This window comes from Antedon bifida, chromosome 4 (genome assembly GCF_963402885.1).
Source record: "Antedon bifida chromosome 4, ecAntBifi1.1, whole genome shotgun sequence".
In the NCBI taxonomy this organism is placed as follows: Eukaryota; Metazoa; Echinodermata; class Crinoidea; order Comatulida; family Antedonidae; genus Antedon; species Antedon bifida.
In genome coordinates this window covers 1,291,231-1,307,768 of record NC_136229.1, presented here as the reverse complement: position 1 = coordinate 1,307,768, position 16,538 = coordinate 1,291,231, and the positions used below count along the sequence as shown (strand labels likewise).

The 16,538-nt window shown below is 34.9% G+C and overlaps 2 protein-coding genes across 4 annotated transcripts; one reads left to right on the top strand and one right to left on the bottom strand.

The window, feature by feature from the left end:
- Positions 1–310: 310 nt before the first annotated feature.
- LOC144840643 (uncharacterized) lies at positions 311–6,742 on the bottom strand. Of its 3 annotated transcripts, XM_078696539.1 has the most exons (3): positions 3,433–3,496; positions 2,603–2,685; positions 311–2,063 (listed from the first exon to the last, which is right to left on the bottom strand). In XM_078696539.1, exons 2-3 carry the CDS (start codon positions 2,603–2,605, stop codon positions 1,611–1,613), a joined length of 456 nt encoding a protein of 151 aa, XP_078552665.1. In that variant the 5' UTR covers positions 2,606–2,685; positions 3,433–3,496; the 3' UTR covers positions 311–1,610. The 3 variants fall into 3 exon arrangements, with proteins under 3 accessions (XP_078552665.1, XP_078552664.1, XP_078552666.1); XM_078696538.1 differs by lacking the exons at positions 2,603–2,685; positions 3,433–3,496 and adding an exon at positions 6,710–6,742; XM_078696540.1 differs by lacking the exon at positions 2,603–2,685 and having other exon boundaries at positions 3,433–3,540.
- Positions 6,743–13,729: 6,987 nt separating this feature from the next.
- LOC144840462 (rhodopsin, GQ-coupled-like) lies at positions 13,730–15,060 on the top strand. The gene has a single exon (XM_078696280.1). It carries the CDS (start codon positions 13,831–13,833, stop codon positions 14,740–14,742), a length of 912 nt encoding a protein of 303 aa, XP_078552406.1. The 5' UTR covers positions 13,730–13,830; the 3' UTR covers positions 14,743–15,060.
- Positions 15,061–16,538: the final 1,478 nt, after the last annotated feature.

The following is a 16,538-nucleotide window of genomic DNA, read 5'->3' as shown; positions in this document are numbered from 1 at the left end:
CAATAGGTCGTACACAAAGTTTCGTTTATACTCAAGCTTTAAACTATCATGACAGTTCATAGTGACAGATTCAAGATTCAAGAAATTGTATTGTCCACTTTAAAATGGAAATTCATTTTGCTTGGCATAATAGACAATAAAACAACAAAGAAAAATACATCAAATTGCAAAAGGCAATGTAAAAATAATGTTTATATGTTAAAATACAGTTTAAAATAATGTTAAAAAACTATTAACAGCTTGAATAAAAGTTAGCAGTAGTCGGTTAGATTAGGTTAATGTATTTTTACCATTCTGTATTTTAATTCTTGGTTCCCACTAGAACGCAATGCAAGGACGTAAACGCAACGCAAGAGAGTTGACCAATGACAAGCGAAAGTTTAAATAATCCATCGCTTGTGATTGGTCAACTCGCTTACGTTGCGCTTACGTCCTTGCGTTGCGTTCTAGTGGGAACCACGCTTAAGCAGACATTTGTCAATATTGTTGCTATGGTTTGAAGTAGGGCTTACAGTATTAGCTTTTCCAAATTAAAAACCATTATGTATTAAAACATTAATCGTTATTGTCTTTAAAAAATCACTTAAATATCATAACTTAAGACAAAAGACCAACAAATAAAGCTTTCGCTTATCGCGTTTTAAATAATAGAAAAATAACACTTAAAAAAGAACGACGTTTCGACTCCATCATGGGGTCATTATCAAGTCCCATGAAGAAAATAAATCTACCCTTAGCGAGTTTTGGCCTTTAAAAGACTGAAACTAGAACGTATATCATTTCTTAAAATAGATAAACATAAAGAAGAATAAAATTACATAAAATTAATAAATCACTGACATTATAATATGAAATAAGTAATTGAAGAGATGGCATTATTAGAAATCAATTACAGTATATCAGTTCTCGAATCTGAGGGGAAAACTAGAGTTCTGGTCTACCCTAGCAAATTACGTAATCGATACACGCAATAATATTGTGATTCCTATTTTCAAAATATAATACAATAAAATAAAATAATATATGATTCGTGTACAACAAATGTAGACCGAAATTATGCAGATATAAATCGTGGTCATTATAACAAACGTTATAGCCTACTCTTAATTGATTTGGATCGATTATTAAATTCAAAATTCAATTTGTGATTTCTCCTGGTGTATGATTGGATGTTAACAGACAGTACTCGAGTTGTGCGTGATAAAGAGATTACCATAACAACGGATTAAGTGCACTAATCACATAAAGAGATTGGTTGTTAGACATATTGAAGTGGTCGATTAATACAATCCTCCGACCTGTAATGGTGTTTATCAAATTCGTTAAAAGGGATTGCATTCTATACAAAAAAAAAAAAACCACAATGAAATATAGAAAATTAGCAGCAGTTTTCTTTCACTTAAAGCTCTGTTTACACTATCAAACTTTATGTGGCAACACAATGTGATGTGTCCATATTATAGACATGGTGATGTCATATCACTACCATTGTAAATATCACTACCACGTTTGGGCACATCATACTTTTTTTGTCAAACTAGTTTGATAAGTGTAAACAGAGCTTATAAGACGAGTCGCTTAAAACCTCATCACGTGTTCTTCTAACCTGGTCAGCTGACAATGATCTGCGGTAACTGTTGCGCTATATTTGACGTTTTTCGTTCATAACCGGTACAATTTGGGTATATTGCATATTCACCCGCGTGACGGGTGGGTAGTGGAGAGTTTGGACAGGACCTCCACCCACGTTGTGACGTCAGAGAAGCGTCATTCTCCTTCTCTGTGTCCTCTTCATCCTCAGTAATTCTGCTCAATGTTAACAATGACTTAGATAATTTCTTGGTTTTAAGTGATGCGTTCTGTGGGTTGTTGTTGTTAACAGAGTTCAAATGTTTAATAGGCATTGTTTCGTCTTTTATAGTCTTTTTCTTTTGTATAATTCTATGTCTTTTTTCGATTCTTTTTGGTATTTGTTCCTCTCGTTTTTTACGTATTTCGGCATCATTTGGATGCAGTAGGTTGTCACAGTCAATCAAAACTCCGTTGAACCTCGTCTCCATGTTCTGAAATTGAATAAAATATGGGCACATTAGTCAATAGTCATTGGTTAATTGCTGATATTAAGCTCTGTCTACACTACCAAACTAGTTTGACAAAAAAAAAACGTAACGTGCCCAAATATGGCAGTGATGTGCCCAAATATGGTAGTGATATGACATCATCATATATGGGCATATCACATTGTCTGATAGTGTAGACAAGGCTTTAAGCTTGATTCCCGCAACGCAACGACGTAGGCGCGATGCAAGTGAATTGACCAATCACAAGCGACAGTGATCCATCGCGCGTTGGTCAAATTAAGCTTGATTCCCTAGCGACGCAACGCAAGGACGTAACGCAATTACAAGTGGTGGATTATTCAGTTGCTTGTCATTGGTCAACTCGTTTGTGTTGCGCGTACGTCCTTGCATTGCGTTTCTAGTAGGAACCACGCTTTACTTGTGTTGCGTCTTGGTGTGAATTATAAACTTTAACAGGGTAACGGTGTGGGGAACGTAATTATGAGTTGATTATTAATACTATTACTAAAAATTATTCCTACCATTAATATCAAGACCTCCAGGTTCGATGATTTACATTAATTTGTTAATCCATAAATTTTGTTATAAATTATTCATATCATTTCTGTAAAATATATTAAAGAATCGTGAATCCTGTTGAAATGATAACTGTATGAATGTATTTATGGCGAAAATAAACCGTTCCTTGTTAAGACTAATGGGATCACCACCGTAGCCTTCGCTCTCATGGGATCTGGTGCTCAAGAATCGATATCCACTGATGAATGAATGAATGAATATAAAAATTAGTTCCCACAATCAATTACAAAAATAGTATTAGTAAAAATTTTCCAAACGATTTGCCTCAAAATCGTATTCTTGTTCACATTTTCACGTTTTCAATAAATTACAAATGGTATTGATATTTTTTTGAAATAACGTCAATTCAATTCAATTCACATTTATGCAGCAATATAAATATTTACATTATAGAGCTTTTACAGAGACAAGTAATTGTCTGCAGTCGTAAGACCCTTTGGTAAAAACTAATATCACAAAGAAAAAAAACGTGAAAAAAGGAAAGAAATCGATTGGCGCATAGCCGCGTGGAGCGTCGTGAAAACGGAACATTAATGTTCGATTCGCCGGACCTGAACCGTGCCGGAACAGGTGTGAAAGACCCTTTAGTTAGATTCACGATAAACACACAATGACATCTAAATAATGTTAATAGCAATATAATTTCCTGAAATATTGTATCAATATTACTAGTGTCTAAATCAACCAGGCCTTTCAATTCATCACCGGACATTATAAAGGGCATCCGGGACGTGTCTAGGCCACCAAACGATGAATATTACGGTATACTTACAGCTGGTTAAAATACTGCTTACGAGTCTGCCTGTGTTTAAATATGAACAATGCGATTCCTACTTTTTTAAACAAAACCCTGACTCGACTGTGACACAATACGACACAACTGATGAGGAAATAAATAAACAACATGTTCATTCCAATGGAGAAGCTCCTACTAATCAATCTATCAACAACCGTCCGTATGTAAATTATTTCCGGACAGGAAAATACATAATTAAAACGGTAATCAAACGCTATATGTTACCATAGCTATCAAATGATATTTGATGTCGATGAAACTGCTTGCATCACTATAGTTAGATTCTTCATACTGATGAATATGAATGAATATCGTGTAGACGTAAACAGAAGTGCGAATTGAAAACACCATAATATTAATTTAAACATGTTGCATGTTTGTGACATGATATACATTATTACGTCATCATCTTTACATCATGTTGGAATTTCACATAACGAACACGAAAGTTAAAGATGTATTGTCCCCCTGAAAAAATAATTTTTAAATTTTTCTTGTTAAATATGCCATTTTAATGTCACATAATAGTTATCCACTTTGACCAAAAATTGGATCTAAACAATTATTTACCTGAAAAAACTGTAATTTAAGGCAAAATAATAGTCAAAATTAACTGCCAGCCAATGGGTTTTTGGTTGAATTTAACCCCTTTAACATTTTTTTTTTCGTTTTGCTTTACAGAAGTGATTAACTTTACTAAAACTAGAAAATAGGCTATTTAAAGTCTGATTTAGTTGATCTTAATTTTTCATCTTTTTGTGGGACAATACATCTTTAAACATGGATGTTGCGAAATGGTACATCATTACGTCATCATCTTTACATCAGGGTTATTGCATGTTAGAATTTCACATAAACGAACACGAAAGTTAACGTTAACAGAAATTAGTCCCGTAGGAGAATACAGAATGATGATCATCTTACTGATATAATTATTTGATGCTCAAGTTTCAAAATGCAATATATGCTTGTTAACAACAAGACATAACATTCTGTTCTTTAGCTTTCGTTCAAACTCATAAATTTCGTTGACAAAATATTGTATAGGCATCACAATATTATGACGTCATGTGTGTTTATAATGCCGTCATATTTATTTATATATAAACTATTTTTTTCATGATATGATATAAACAATAAACTATACAATGCTCTATGACTGCTCTGTTCAACGTCAATGTAAAGCGTGGTTCCTACTAGGGGGCCTAGAGACGCAACGCAAGGACTTACGCGCAACGCAAGCGACTTGACCAATGACAAGCCACTGTTCGAATAATCCATCGCTTGTGATTGGTCAAATCACTTACGTTGCGTTACGTCCTTGCGTTGCGTCTCTAGGCAACCAAGCTTTACATTATAGTAAAGACCATATAGATCGTGGGCTTAATATTAAAATCTCATCTATTAGACTAGTCTAAGATCTCTTGCATCTGTAAGCTCAAGAAACACCTTTTTATTTATTATTTTGGGAACAACTAGTTTTTCACACTTCATACGCCTTTGTTGGATTGTGCTAATCGTTCCTATGTTATTTTGATATATTATTAAATGGCATGTTGCATATTACAGCGTGTTTCTTAATAACAGCTGTATTGTTATTTTGTTTTGCTTATTTATGGTTGCTATGACTAACATCTTGATGAATGCTGTTGCCAGGGACACTCATCTTCCGATTGTTAAACGGTTCAATGATGTATATCTTAAATGGAAGCACGAATTTGATTACAACACACTGGTGATTTATTGAACAATCAAGCTCTGACAATATGGTACACCAATCAATCTGTCATCTTTCTCACTCAGAGATTAGACAAACAGTAAAATACCAATTTTAAAAATGTAATAAAAAAAAGGTTATTTTTTCTTGTGTGAATAAACATATTACAATCGTCAGGAAAACGTTGATTTTAGAAAATTATCCAGGCATTCAAGCCACACTTACCACCACGGAGAGTAAAGGCCAATATACACAGATGATGAGCGGCAACGGTAATAAAAAATATAGAATCTATGACCATTTACACACAACGCGGGGCGGGCGGGCGGTTTCCATTCAAGATAGATGCAGATTCTACGTGAGTCAATTTACGCGGTTTTCCGCTTACCGTTACCGCTCGTCTGTGTAAATTGGGCTTTACAAACAACGCGAAGCGCACGGGCGATTTCCGCTTAAGATAGATGCAGATTCTACAAGCTACGCGGTTTTCCACTTACCGTTACCGCTTTTCTGTGTAAATTGGCCGTACGACGGCGTCGTTCGTTTCCATTATTTTAACAAAACGGCGGCACCGTCTTCTCCGCCGTCGTTCCGTGAAACAGAACCAAGTGTGAATGCACCTTTATAGTGTGCGAGTAGTCTGTACTCATAACACACCTTGTAAATGTGTTAAAAAAATATAGATATAACAAATTGGAAAGACCTATAGAGACAACTAATGAATTGTTTTTTGCGACGATAACCTTTTCCTTTCGTACTTTCGTTGACTCATTGGTTGACCTGTACATTAGCAGATTAAACTTGCAACAAAACGACTGTAATGGCCAGTGAAGCCCAACGGCAACAAAATGCTTCTCCAAGTCGACTATATAGCTGATTAACATTGAGGGATTCTAATGAAAATGTGTGCTAGGAAGCGTTAAACAATCTTAATTACAACCCTAAAGGTATTGTTGTAATATGCATTTCAACAATAATATGCATTAAGATACATGATTAACAGTATATGAATACAAATACCTGAAGACGATCAATATAAAAATTAATACTGAGAAGACGGAATAATATCGCGTATTGTGCTTTTAATTGAAACCGATTCTACACTTGTATTAAACTGACTGTCAACAGTCGGTTAGATATTATTCAATGACAGAATCATACTGTAAAGCTCTCTGTCTACACTATAAAACTATTTATAATGTGACAAAAAATGTGATGTGCCCATATATACAACAAATTTGAATCAGAACATCAGAATTCTTTATCTTAATATCAGAATGGTATCAACGACCGGCAGGCTACGACCGGCAGGCTACGACCGGCAGGCTACGACCAGCAGACTACGACCGACAGGCTACGACCGGCAGGCTACGACCGGCAGACTACGACCGACAGGCTACGACCGGCAGACTACGACCGACAGGTTACGACCGGCAGGCTACGACCGACGATTTATCATTCTCTAGGCCTATTTGAAATCTTTATATAACTCGAAAAACTAAGGTGAATTTAACAAGAGTACAAATCCACACTTACCTTTTTATTAGTTTCACCATGCATAAAAGTCAAATTCATATGCTTTTATAACTCTATTGAATTTACTCCAAATTCAGATTGTCTTTACACTAAAATGAAATCATGCGATCAAAGTAAATCACGGAATGATTGAGAGGCATTGTGATCTTTGATCACGACCTTTAAACGGATTGCGTTTATACAAATCTCAACAGCAATGAACTCTATAGTTCGATTCAGCAGTGTTACCACAAAGAGAGACACTTAAGCTTGGCTCTTATACAAAGACGCAACGTAATAGGCACAGCGCGCAATAATAATTTGACCAATCACAATGAATGTTTTAAGTGGAGATGGACGAGCATCACTGACAATTTTGTTACAGTAAAATATAAATCTGAATTTTTTTTATTACCAGGGTTTGCGATAATTATATTCAATGGGACACAACATTAGGCATATTAAATTTTGATAACTATAATGGATATACGTATAATAAGCCCAAAGTTGCAAAAAATAAACATAATACATTGAAATTGGGCAGTATCCACTAGTACGTTTTAACGCCACTTACAGAAGGGCGTAAGCTACGCTAGTCGTGCGCCGTATGTGTGAACATACCTTGAGGTATTCATTTATTATCGGATACAGGCGACACCTGCTATGCGTAAAGCAGTCTGATGAATGCCACTTACACGCAAAACGGCGTACGATACGCCGGTCTTGCGCCGCTACGTGTGAACATACCCGGGGTTATTAAGAAAATATCGGATACAAGCGACACCTACTAAGAAAAAAGCAGTTTGGAGGACGTTACAACGCTACTTACACACAAGGCGTACGATACGCCGGTCTTGCGCCGTATACGTGTGAACATACCCTGAGTTACAACGCCACATACACACAAGGCGTACGATACGTCAGTCTATGCAGTTTATGCAATAGTTATCTCAGACAGGTTTACACTTAAGGGTAACAGTCTGGAGAACAAGGAACGAACTAATATTGAGCTACTAGGTCGAAATATCATCCTTATTGTACTGAGTATTTTGTATTGAATTAAAGATGTGTTTTTGGCCATATCATTATTAATTATTTGGACACTGAATGATTTCTGTTTCAGCGTAGGTGTTTCCCAGACAGGAAATCGCTGAAAGCCTATAGTAGCTTATAGCACTGTACGTGGTATACTCTGTAATCAGTAGGTTCATTTGATAATAATATTGTCTGGTAATAAAATGAGCAAGATATAATGCAAGGTAATGCTTAGGCCTACATCATGGGTAGGCTGATTTGACTATGGAGGGGTTCGTCTGTATAAATTATAGTTAACTACTTACCGAAGAGTAGTATTTGATTAATGATATTAATTAAAATATTAGCTAATGTAAGCACTGTCACCGCTAATTGAAGACTGCATTATGTGAGTAGATTTTATAGCCTACTCATTTCCCATTGCGATATAGATGTACATTAACCATCGAACCAACAGAGATATCGGTTTGTGTAACCGCCGCACATATGGACATTAATATACATTTAGTTGAATTTTAAAGTACAGTAATAATAATGATAATAAAAAATAATTTAGGTATTTGTATAGCGCCAGTATCAACTAAACCGAAGTAAAAATCAAAGGCGCTTGTATTAGATATTAAAAAGATGCGTTCTAAGTTCTTTTTTCAAAATAGCAAAATAAGTTGATTTAGTAATTATGTCGAGGGAGAGAATTCGAAAGAGAAGCAGCAGAGAACAAAAACACCATATTGATTTATAAGTATTTTTGCTAAGGGGATATAATCTTAAGATAAAGTGACTAAATGCAAGGTCCTTGTGTCATTGATTGTTCTTTATTCTCGGAAATAAGTAGCATCATTATCATCAGTGTCTAATTAGTACTATTGACCATAATGTAATAATGTACAAGTATATCAAATCAATATTATGACGTAAATACCTCTAATTTACGTAATCGTTGGAATATTTATAAGAATTGTTATCGTGAATTCCGAGAATGATCTTCTAATGGGCTTGAGTGCGGACGACTTGCGTCTAAAGCTCTGTCTACACTATCAAACTTTATGTGACCAAAAATGTGATGTGCTCATATATGGACATGATGATGTCATATCACTACTATATTTGGAAATATCACTACCATATTTGGGCACATCACACTTTTTTTGTCACTAGTTTGATAGTGTAGACAGAGCTTAATCTTAATTTAACAGACATTTTTTATGGTAAACCATTATACAGTAGTACCGGTATTTCAGTGTCGTTCTTTATAGTAGGTATTCAACTAATTACCTCATGAACATGACGAAAGAAGAAGAAGAAGTCGTATACACATCATTCGTCTCATATTTGAATATTTCAGAGTTATAAACTCAGATATTATATTAGTAAAAATCAGATATTAAACCAAAAAAATCCTTACACATGGAACATTTAAAATATTAATTATTAATTAAATTAAACAAGAACAGATAGGCTTACTTGGGTTTAGGCCTACCATCCTATACCCGAGTGTGACGAGCAAATGGAGGCGAGTTTCAACTGTAAGCGAGAGATACTCTATGTCTAAAACAAAATATCTGTTATAACAGTATCATTTAAATTAAATCTATTCAATTAATTGATAAACTTGTTCATACGTACCTTACAGAATGCATAACCAAACTGGTGTAAATCTAAGAGAGTGAGCGCGTACGTCAAACACGTTATTCCATTCAAGACGCAGCTATCGCTAATAACACTATATACACTGCACTGCAGCCTACTGAGACGTGACAGCGAACTCAACACAATGGTTTCACACTCCAGTTTCACAAACAATACGTCAACAAGCTTTTGTTATTTTTTTACGGTCAATTTATAACCAATATTCCAGGCAGATAAGTAATAATTCATATATTAAGCGCCAAAACCAGATTGAACATGCTTTAACCTTTTTGAGATATTAATAAACTCAACACAGGATTTTATTCGCATTTATGTGAATGATTTATGATATTTGTTAGCCTACTAATGGAAAGCAATCAATTTTAATTGAATGTGTGGTTGGTTAAGTTATAAAATTTTAATAAATATCAACATTCGATAAAAACAACTTCTAAATACTGTTTCCAATGTGACATGGTCAATGACGTAGGAGGGGGGCGCAATAGTTGTGATGACGGTAATAATTCATTTAGATCATTCGTTCATGAACAATTAAAAAAACATGAATTCAGAAAATAACCCGTGTAGCTTGGAGACTTTATTACACAAAGCACAAGACAAATATTGTGTTGGCGTGTTTACAATATTGATGTTGAAGATTATGATAATGATTTTGAAGACACCTTGACATTAGTGTACGATTTTGTAATGTGCGTACAATACGAATCATAATTTTAATATCACCGTTTTTGTTTGTACGAACTGGAAAATGTACTTCGCTTCGTCGTTGGTGTCGCTGATGCTTAGTTTAGATACTTTAATTTACTTATTAGGTACTCAGAATTCTTTAGAATACCTATAGAAATACGTAATTAGTTTTCTATGGAGTATCTATATCACAGAGATAGTTTGTTATAAAGTACCTATACAGCGATGTACTTAGTTAGAGATAGGTACCTGTTATTAGTTTGGTATAGAGTACCTGTAAGAGGCGTACTTAGTTTGCTATAGAGTACCTATACAGAGATAGGTACTTGTACTTAGTTTGCTATAGAGTACCTATACAGAGATAGGTACTTGTAGTTTGCTATAAAGTACCTAAAAAGAGATAACGTGTACTTAGTTTGCTATGAGTACCTCAGAGATAGGAACTTTTACTACTTAGTTTGCTATAGAGTACCTATACAGAGATAGGTACTTGTACTTAGTTTGCTATAGAGTACAAAAACAGAGATAGGTACGTGTACTTAATTTGCTATAAAGTACATATAAGACATGTACTTAGTTATTTGCTATATAGTACCTATATAGGAATAGGTACTTATAAGGTAGGGCCTACTTAGTTTGGTATAGTTTTGACGTGCAAATTATTGCACTAAATAAACAAATTAGTGAGATTTTAGATTTTTGATTTATTTTTTTCTAAACAGAACACTGTTAAATTGAGAACATCAGCTGAAGAAAGACAATAAAGTCAACAGTGATCATGAAAATAAAAATCTAGCCTAGATTTTAATTTTTTAATTGATTTATTATAAAAATTATATTTTAATGTCTTTAGTAGACTAATAATTATGTAATTTAGATGATAAAATGTTTGTTGTTGACAGTTATTATGAAGAACTCAACACGGCACTTTTTCTGTATCTGTTTCATGACAAATTGTCAAATAATAATGCACAACTGTTTTCCTTATTGAAATAAGAATAAGAAAAATAATAATAAAAAAATATGAATTTCGTGAATTAAACTTAAAATGTCGCAATCGCGATTTCACTTTCGCGTCCCGCTGTATCGCTTCGTTCCCACTAGAGACGCAACGTAATGACGTAAGCGCAACGATCAAGTTGACCAATCACAACTATCTTGCCATGCGTTACGTCAATTAGTTGCGTCTTGTTTGGGAATGAAGCTTTAAATGGAATGCCGATGGCACCAATAGAGATTTTAGATAGTAACTTAGGATAAAAACTATAATATTCATGGGACATCTTTACAGGATGTATCGAACTGATTTCATAAATTATTTTAAAAAAATTCAATGTGGACACGATCTTCTATTGATGATGTACTGATGGTTTAATATGTATATTATACATCCGCAGTCCACTTTAATAAACTATAATATATGCATCCTGTTATTAGTATTTCAACTCCAATTAAGAGTAAACATGTGATGATAAAAATCAATCCAGACATTTATAGCTTATATAACATATATGATTTGTTTATTATTTGTGTACTGCACATAAACGCACATATACTTATACATAGTCTAAGTCATTTATTTGATAGTTTACATAAATTAATACTTATTTATAGTATGTGTGCGGTACATAATTAAAGCCTAACAACTCGGCTTAGGATATGTTTATTGTGTCTACAAATGTTTAAGTTGATAAGTAAACGCGGTGGTAGTTTAGTACTGGCACTGTCAATGTGGTAAGCAGTACACCCGAGAGGACACTTTCAACAAGAAGAAGCCAAGATACGAGGTAATTTACACCAGAAGAAGTTAGATTATATTTAGCGATTCGTGATTCATCGTTGGAAGATCCTTCGTGGATTTCCGAAACGACAAACGACCTTTTCAAAATCTCAAGTTATTTGGAATTGCTAATTGGAGAAGTTGAAGGTTTGGAACATTCGTCAAGTTACGAACAACATTGAAGCTGAAGTACTAGTAAAACTATTTTCAGCAACTGTCTACAAAATGGCGATGACAACAGAGAACTATGACGTGGCTACTACAGCAGAAGATGAAGTGACGTCTGCACCAGAAATACCGAGACTTCTAAACCTGTTCTTGGTAGCGTACCTGCTAATAGTCGGACTCATCGGCTTCTTTGGCAATCTATCAGTCATCAGTGTTTTTAGAACGTGAGTATATGCGGTATAATGGTTGGTCACCTTGCACTGATGCAACGTATAGCATTTTGTATCTGTAAAATCTTCAGAATCTTTATTTACATCGCCCGGTTCACTATTTTAAAAGTAGTTTATATTTCAAGTTTTAATTTATTTTCAAAATTGCATGTTTATAAGATAATTTGAAGAGATAAGTGGTAAAGATAAAGCAAAAATGGATGAAAAGAAACCAAAATAGCAATGCTCGTTGTTATGGCTACCCTTGTACATACAACCTTTTAAAAATACACCTTTTCCCTATAAGTAATTTTCACCAGATGATAGATGATATTTTAAAGCGCTTTGATCATTGTCAAAGGCTCTATACAAATGGCAATGTTATATTGCAATGAGATTGCAGTTTTCCATCATTTTAACTCCATCTTATGTGTATTGCTTGTTACTTGTTTTTTGTTATCTTATATACATATTGTTGACAACGATTTGGACCAAATAAAATTAATTAATGAATTCGTCATGTGTGCATCATAAATGAAGCAATGGTCTTCTTATTCCAAATAATGGAGATTAAATTATATTAATAATAGTTCGAATATCGATCGATATATATTTTTCATCCATCCAAAATTGTTCTTATCTTTCATTTTACTCATTGATACACAAAATTTGAAAATCCAAAATGGCGGCTTTCTCCAGGCCAGAGATGAGCTGGAACTTTTTTTGGTGGATATATAAACCCCATACGACATTAATCAGTTAAGAAACACTTGTTTCTAATTTTGTCCCAGAGACAGTAGAAAATGGGGATACTAAGAGGCTAGGCTTATTCTTATAATGTACATAGGCCTATTAATACATGTATCCTTAACTTCTGGATGATCGCGAACTAGCATCTAAAATTGTTCGTCTTATCTTTTCATTTTACTCATGTATATTGATTCACAGAACAAGATCTTTACAAACACCAGGCAACATGCTGATCATAAATCTAGCTACAAGTGATATTCTGATGGTTATCACTCAGTTCCCTGCAATGCTTCTGAATACAGTAGCTGGCAAGTTTCTTTTGGGAGATATAGGTAAGAATAGTTCGTAGACGACAAGACATATTTGAGTTACTATATCTTATTTTTGTAATGGAAACAACATTGAAAATCATTAGTGCGGCCTACACATTTATAATAGTATGTGAGTACCATAGTAGGAGTTAGTGGCCGAGCGGTTACGACAGTGGAATCGTAATTACGTAGCCATAACGAGGCTCACTCGCTCTATGGTTCTAATTGTAGAACGAGTCTTCTAAATAAGGACTATACACCGAGGTCCAGTGTACACATCTAGCTCTTGTGTACTCTAAAGAACCTAGTACATCTTTCGAGACGAGTAGGGGGTTACTCCGGTGTATTAGTACATCACAGCCCGTGATCATAACTGGGTCCTCTGGGAGACCATTCTGTGACTGAAGAGGTCGCCGAGTATGTAAATAAATAAGAAATAAAATTCTACGGAGAATTAATTAACACAATTGAATTAGTTTTATTTCAAACTTTTAAATATTCTTCTACACAGGTTGTCAGATATATGCTTTTTTCGGTTCCACATTCGGTATCATGTCCATTACGTCGATGGCGACCATAGCACTTGACCGTTATTACGTAATATGTAACGCAATGAGAGCAACCCGAACGGTGACCAAGAAACGCTCAAGGTACATCATACTGTTCGTGTGGGTATACTCGTTGACGTGGTCAGTTCCTCCTTTATTTGGATTCGGAAGATACACATCTGAAGGATACGATCTAAGCTGTACATTTGATTATCAAGATCAAGCTACCAACAACATGATCTTCGTTGGCTTGATATTTGTAACGGATTTTTTCCTTCCTCTTATTGTGATCATCTGCTGCTACACAAAGATTGTAGTATCAGTTAGAAAACATCGAATAGGTATGAAGAAAATTGTCGATAGCAAACGTGAAAGCACAAAGTCAAAGCAAATCGCAGAGGAGAAAAAAGAATTCAAAATCGCTAAAATTGGTATGATCATAACAGCTCTATTCTGTATAGCGTGGCTACCATATGCCACCGTTGCTTTTATTGGTCAGTTTATAGACGAAGAAATACCGACACCGCTTCTGCAGACTCTGCCGGTCGTCTTCGCGAAGAGCTCGTGCGTCGTAAATCCAATCGTATACGCCATAACGCACGATAAGTTTAAAGCAGCCCTCACACAAAAATACATAAAAATGTGTTGCAGTCAGTATGAGAAAGAAAGGGCGAGTCAGAATAAAGGCGGACGTAGCATGGCCAAACGAGAGTCATCTATTGCTAGCACGGTCAACAGCATGGAGTTTAATCTAGAGGATAACCCACCGAAGGTGGATACTAAACAGCCAAATGTTGTCGAAAAAGGCAACACTGACGTACAGCAACCGTCGTCCAACACGGAGAAGCCAGTGGTGGTTGCAGCAATCAGTGGTGGAATAGACAACCCAGCACAACTAGACAACACCGACCTATAGGTTTAAGTTTGGTTCCCACTAGCGACGCAACGCAAGGACATACGCAACGTAAATGATTTGACCAATCACAAGCGATGGATTATTGGAACAGTGGCTTGTCATTGGTCAACTCGCTTGCGTTGCGCGTACGTCCTTTTGTTGCGTCTAGTAGGAACCAAGCTTAACCATCAACATCAGGAGGATAGAGTCGGGATCGGAACACTACTATTATCCATTATGTTAATATATTCCTCATGTTAAATCCTAAACTGAATCCGATTCAGTGTTTGTATCCTAGAGCTTCGGCAATAATAAATCATCTAGCGTATGCTAAATAATTTATATACTACATTCACAAGGCCAATTCCAGACAAGCGAAAGCTTTTTATTTGGTCTTTTTGTCAAATAAATTTAGCAATGTAATTATTATTATTATTTTACATTTTGACAATAAAGAGATATGTAAAATGTAGTAGGTCAAATTCTGAAGTTTATCAAGCAAATCAATCTACGGCAACTTTAGATCTTGGCCAATCCTAAAGTCTTCGAAAATGTGCCAATTTTAATCTTCACTAATCCTGAATTTATTTTAATCCTAATCTGAGACTAATCCCACCACACCTTGTAAATAGATAAGTTATCGAATGTGTGATTCTATATATATGTATATTTGTATTTGATTGTACCTAAATAATAATGTTTTAATTATAGGATTTAGTTCCCTTTTGTGATTCCTGCCATGTTGTAGTTGTTTGTTGTTATTTTTATTGGAAATAAAGAATAAGAATTATTAGGTCTGCAAGAGACAATTCAAAAGTAACATTTTTTAACCACAAATGAATACAATAATGCATGTGTTTAAGATTAGAAAAAAGAAACTATTATTCACACCTATTCGTTAAACTGGTTAAGATTTGACAATTAAGACAACAAGATAATTTTCGATTCCCGATGACCTAGGGCCTAGGATGTTACGATAATTTATTGTGCGCATGTGTTTAGTTTGGTTTGGCAATTTTTGTCGCGTTGTCGGGACGCAATTTCGTCGTCGATCGTAGGTTCAGGTGACGAGCTTCTTTGATTCTAGGATCACAGAATACACATTTGAACTTTTTTGGGTGCAGCGGGGTTGGTAGTGAACGATGACTTGAAACTACCTGATGGTTTGTAGCAAAGATGGCATAGCGACACATTGACTGAACTAGCCTAGGTCGTGGTTTGTTTCAAATCGAAAGATCACTAAAGCTGTGTCGACACTATCAAACTTCATGTGACAAAAAAGTGTGATGTGCCCATATATGGACATGATGATTTCATATCACTACCATATTTGGGCACATCACACTTTTTTCTAACTAGTTTGATAGTGTAGACAGAACTAAAAGCATATCAAAAGGAAGTTTTCATTAGAATACTATATAAACACTGTTTCACACTATACTACTTTATGCAAAATGTAATTCACTAAAAGCATGTTTTGATCAGTGTGTCTAAAGTTTCAGGTTTCTATCAATAAAATATCCATTCACTTTAGTATATGGATTCGTTTCTCTTTATGTTTCTTTTTCCGTAGTTCCATCTACAATTTGGTCCCATTCTTTTTTTTGAGATAGATAGATTGTGTTATTAGGATGTTGGACCAAGGCAATCTCACAACTTGTTAAGCTCTGTCTACACTGTCCAAATATGGTAGTGATATGACCAAATATGGCAGTGTTATGACATCATCAAGTCCTTATATGGGCACATAACATTGTTTTTGTCACATAAAGTTTGATAGTGTAGACATAGCTTCAGATTGCCTTGGTTTTTTCTTA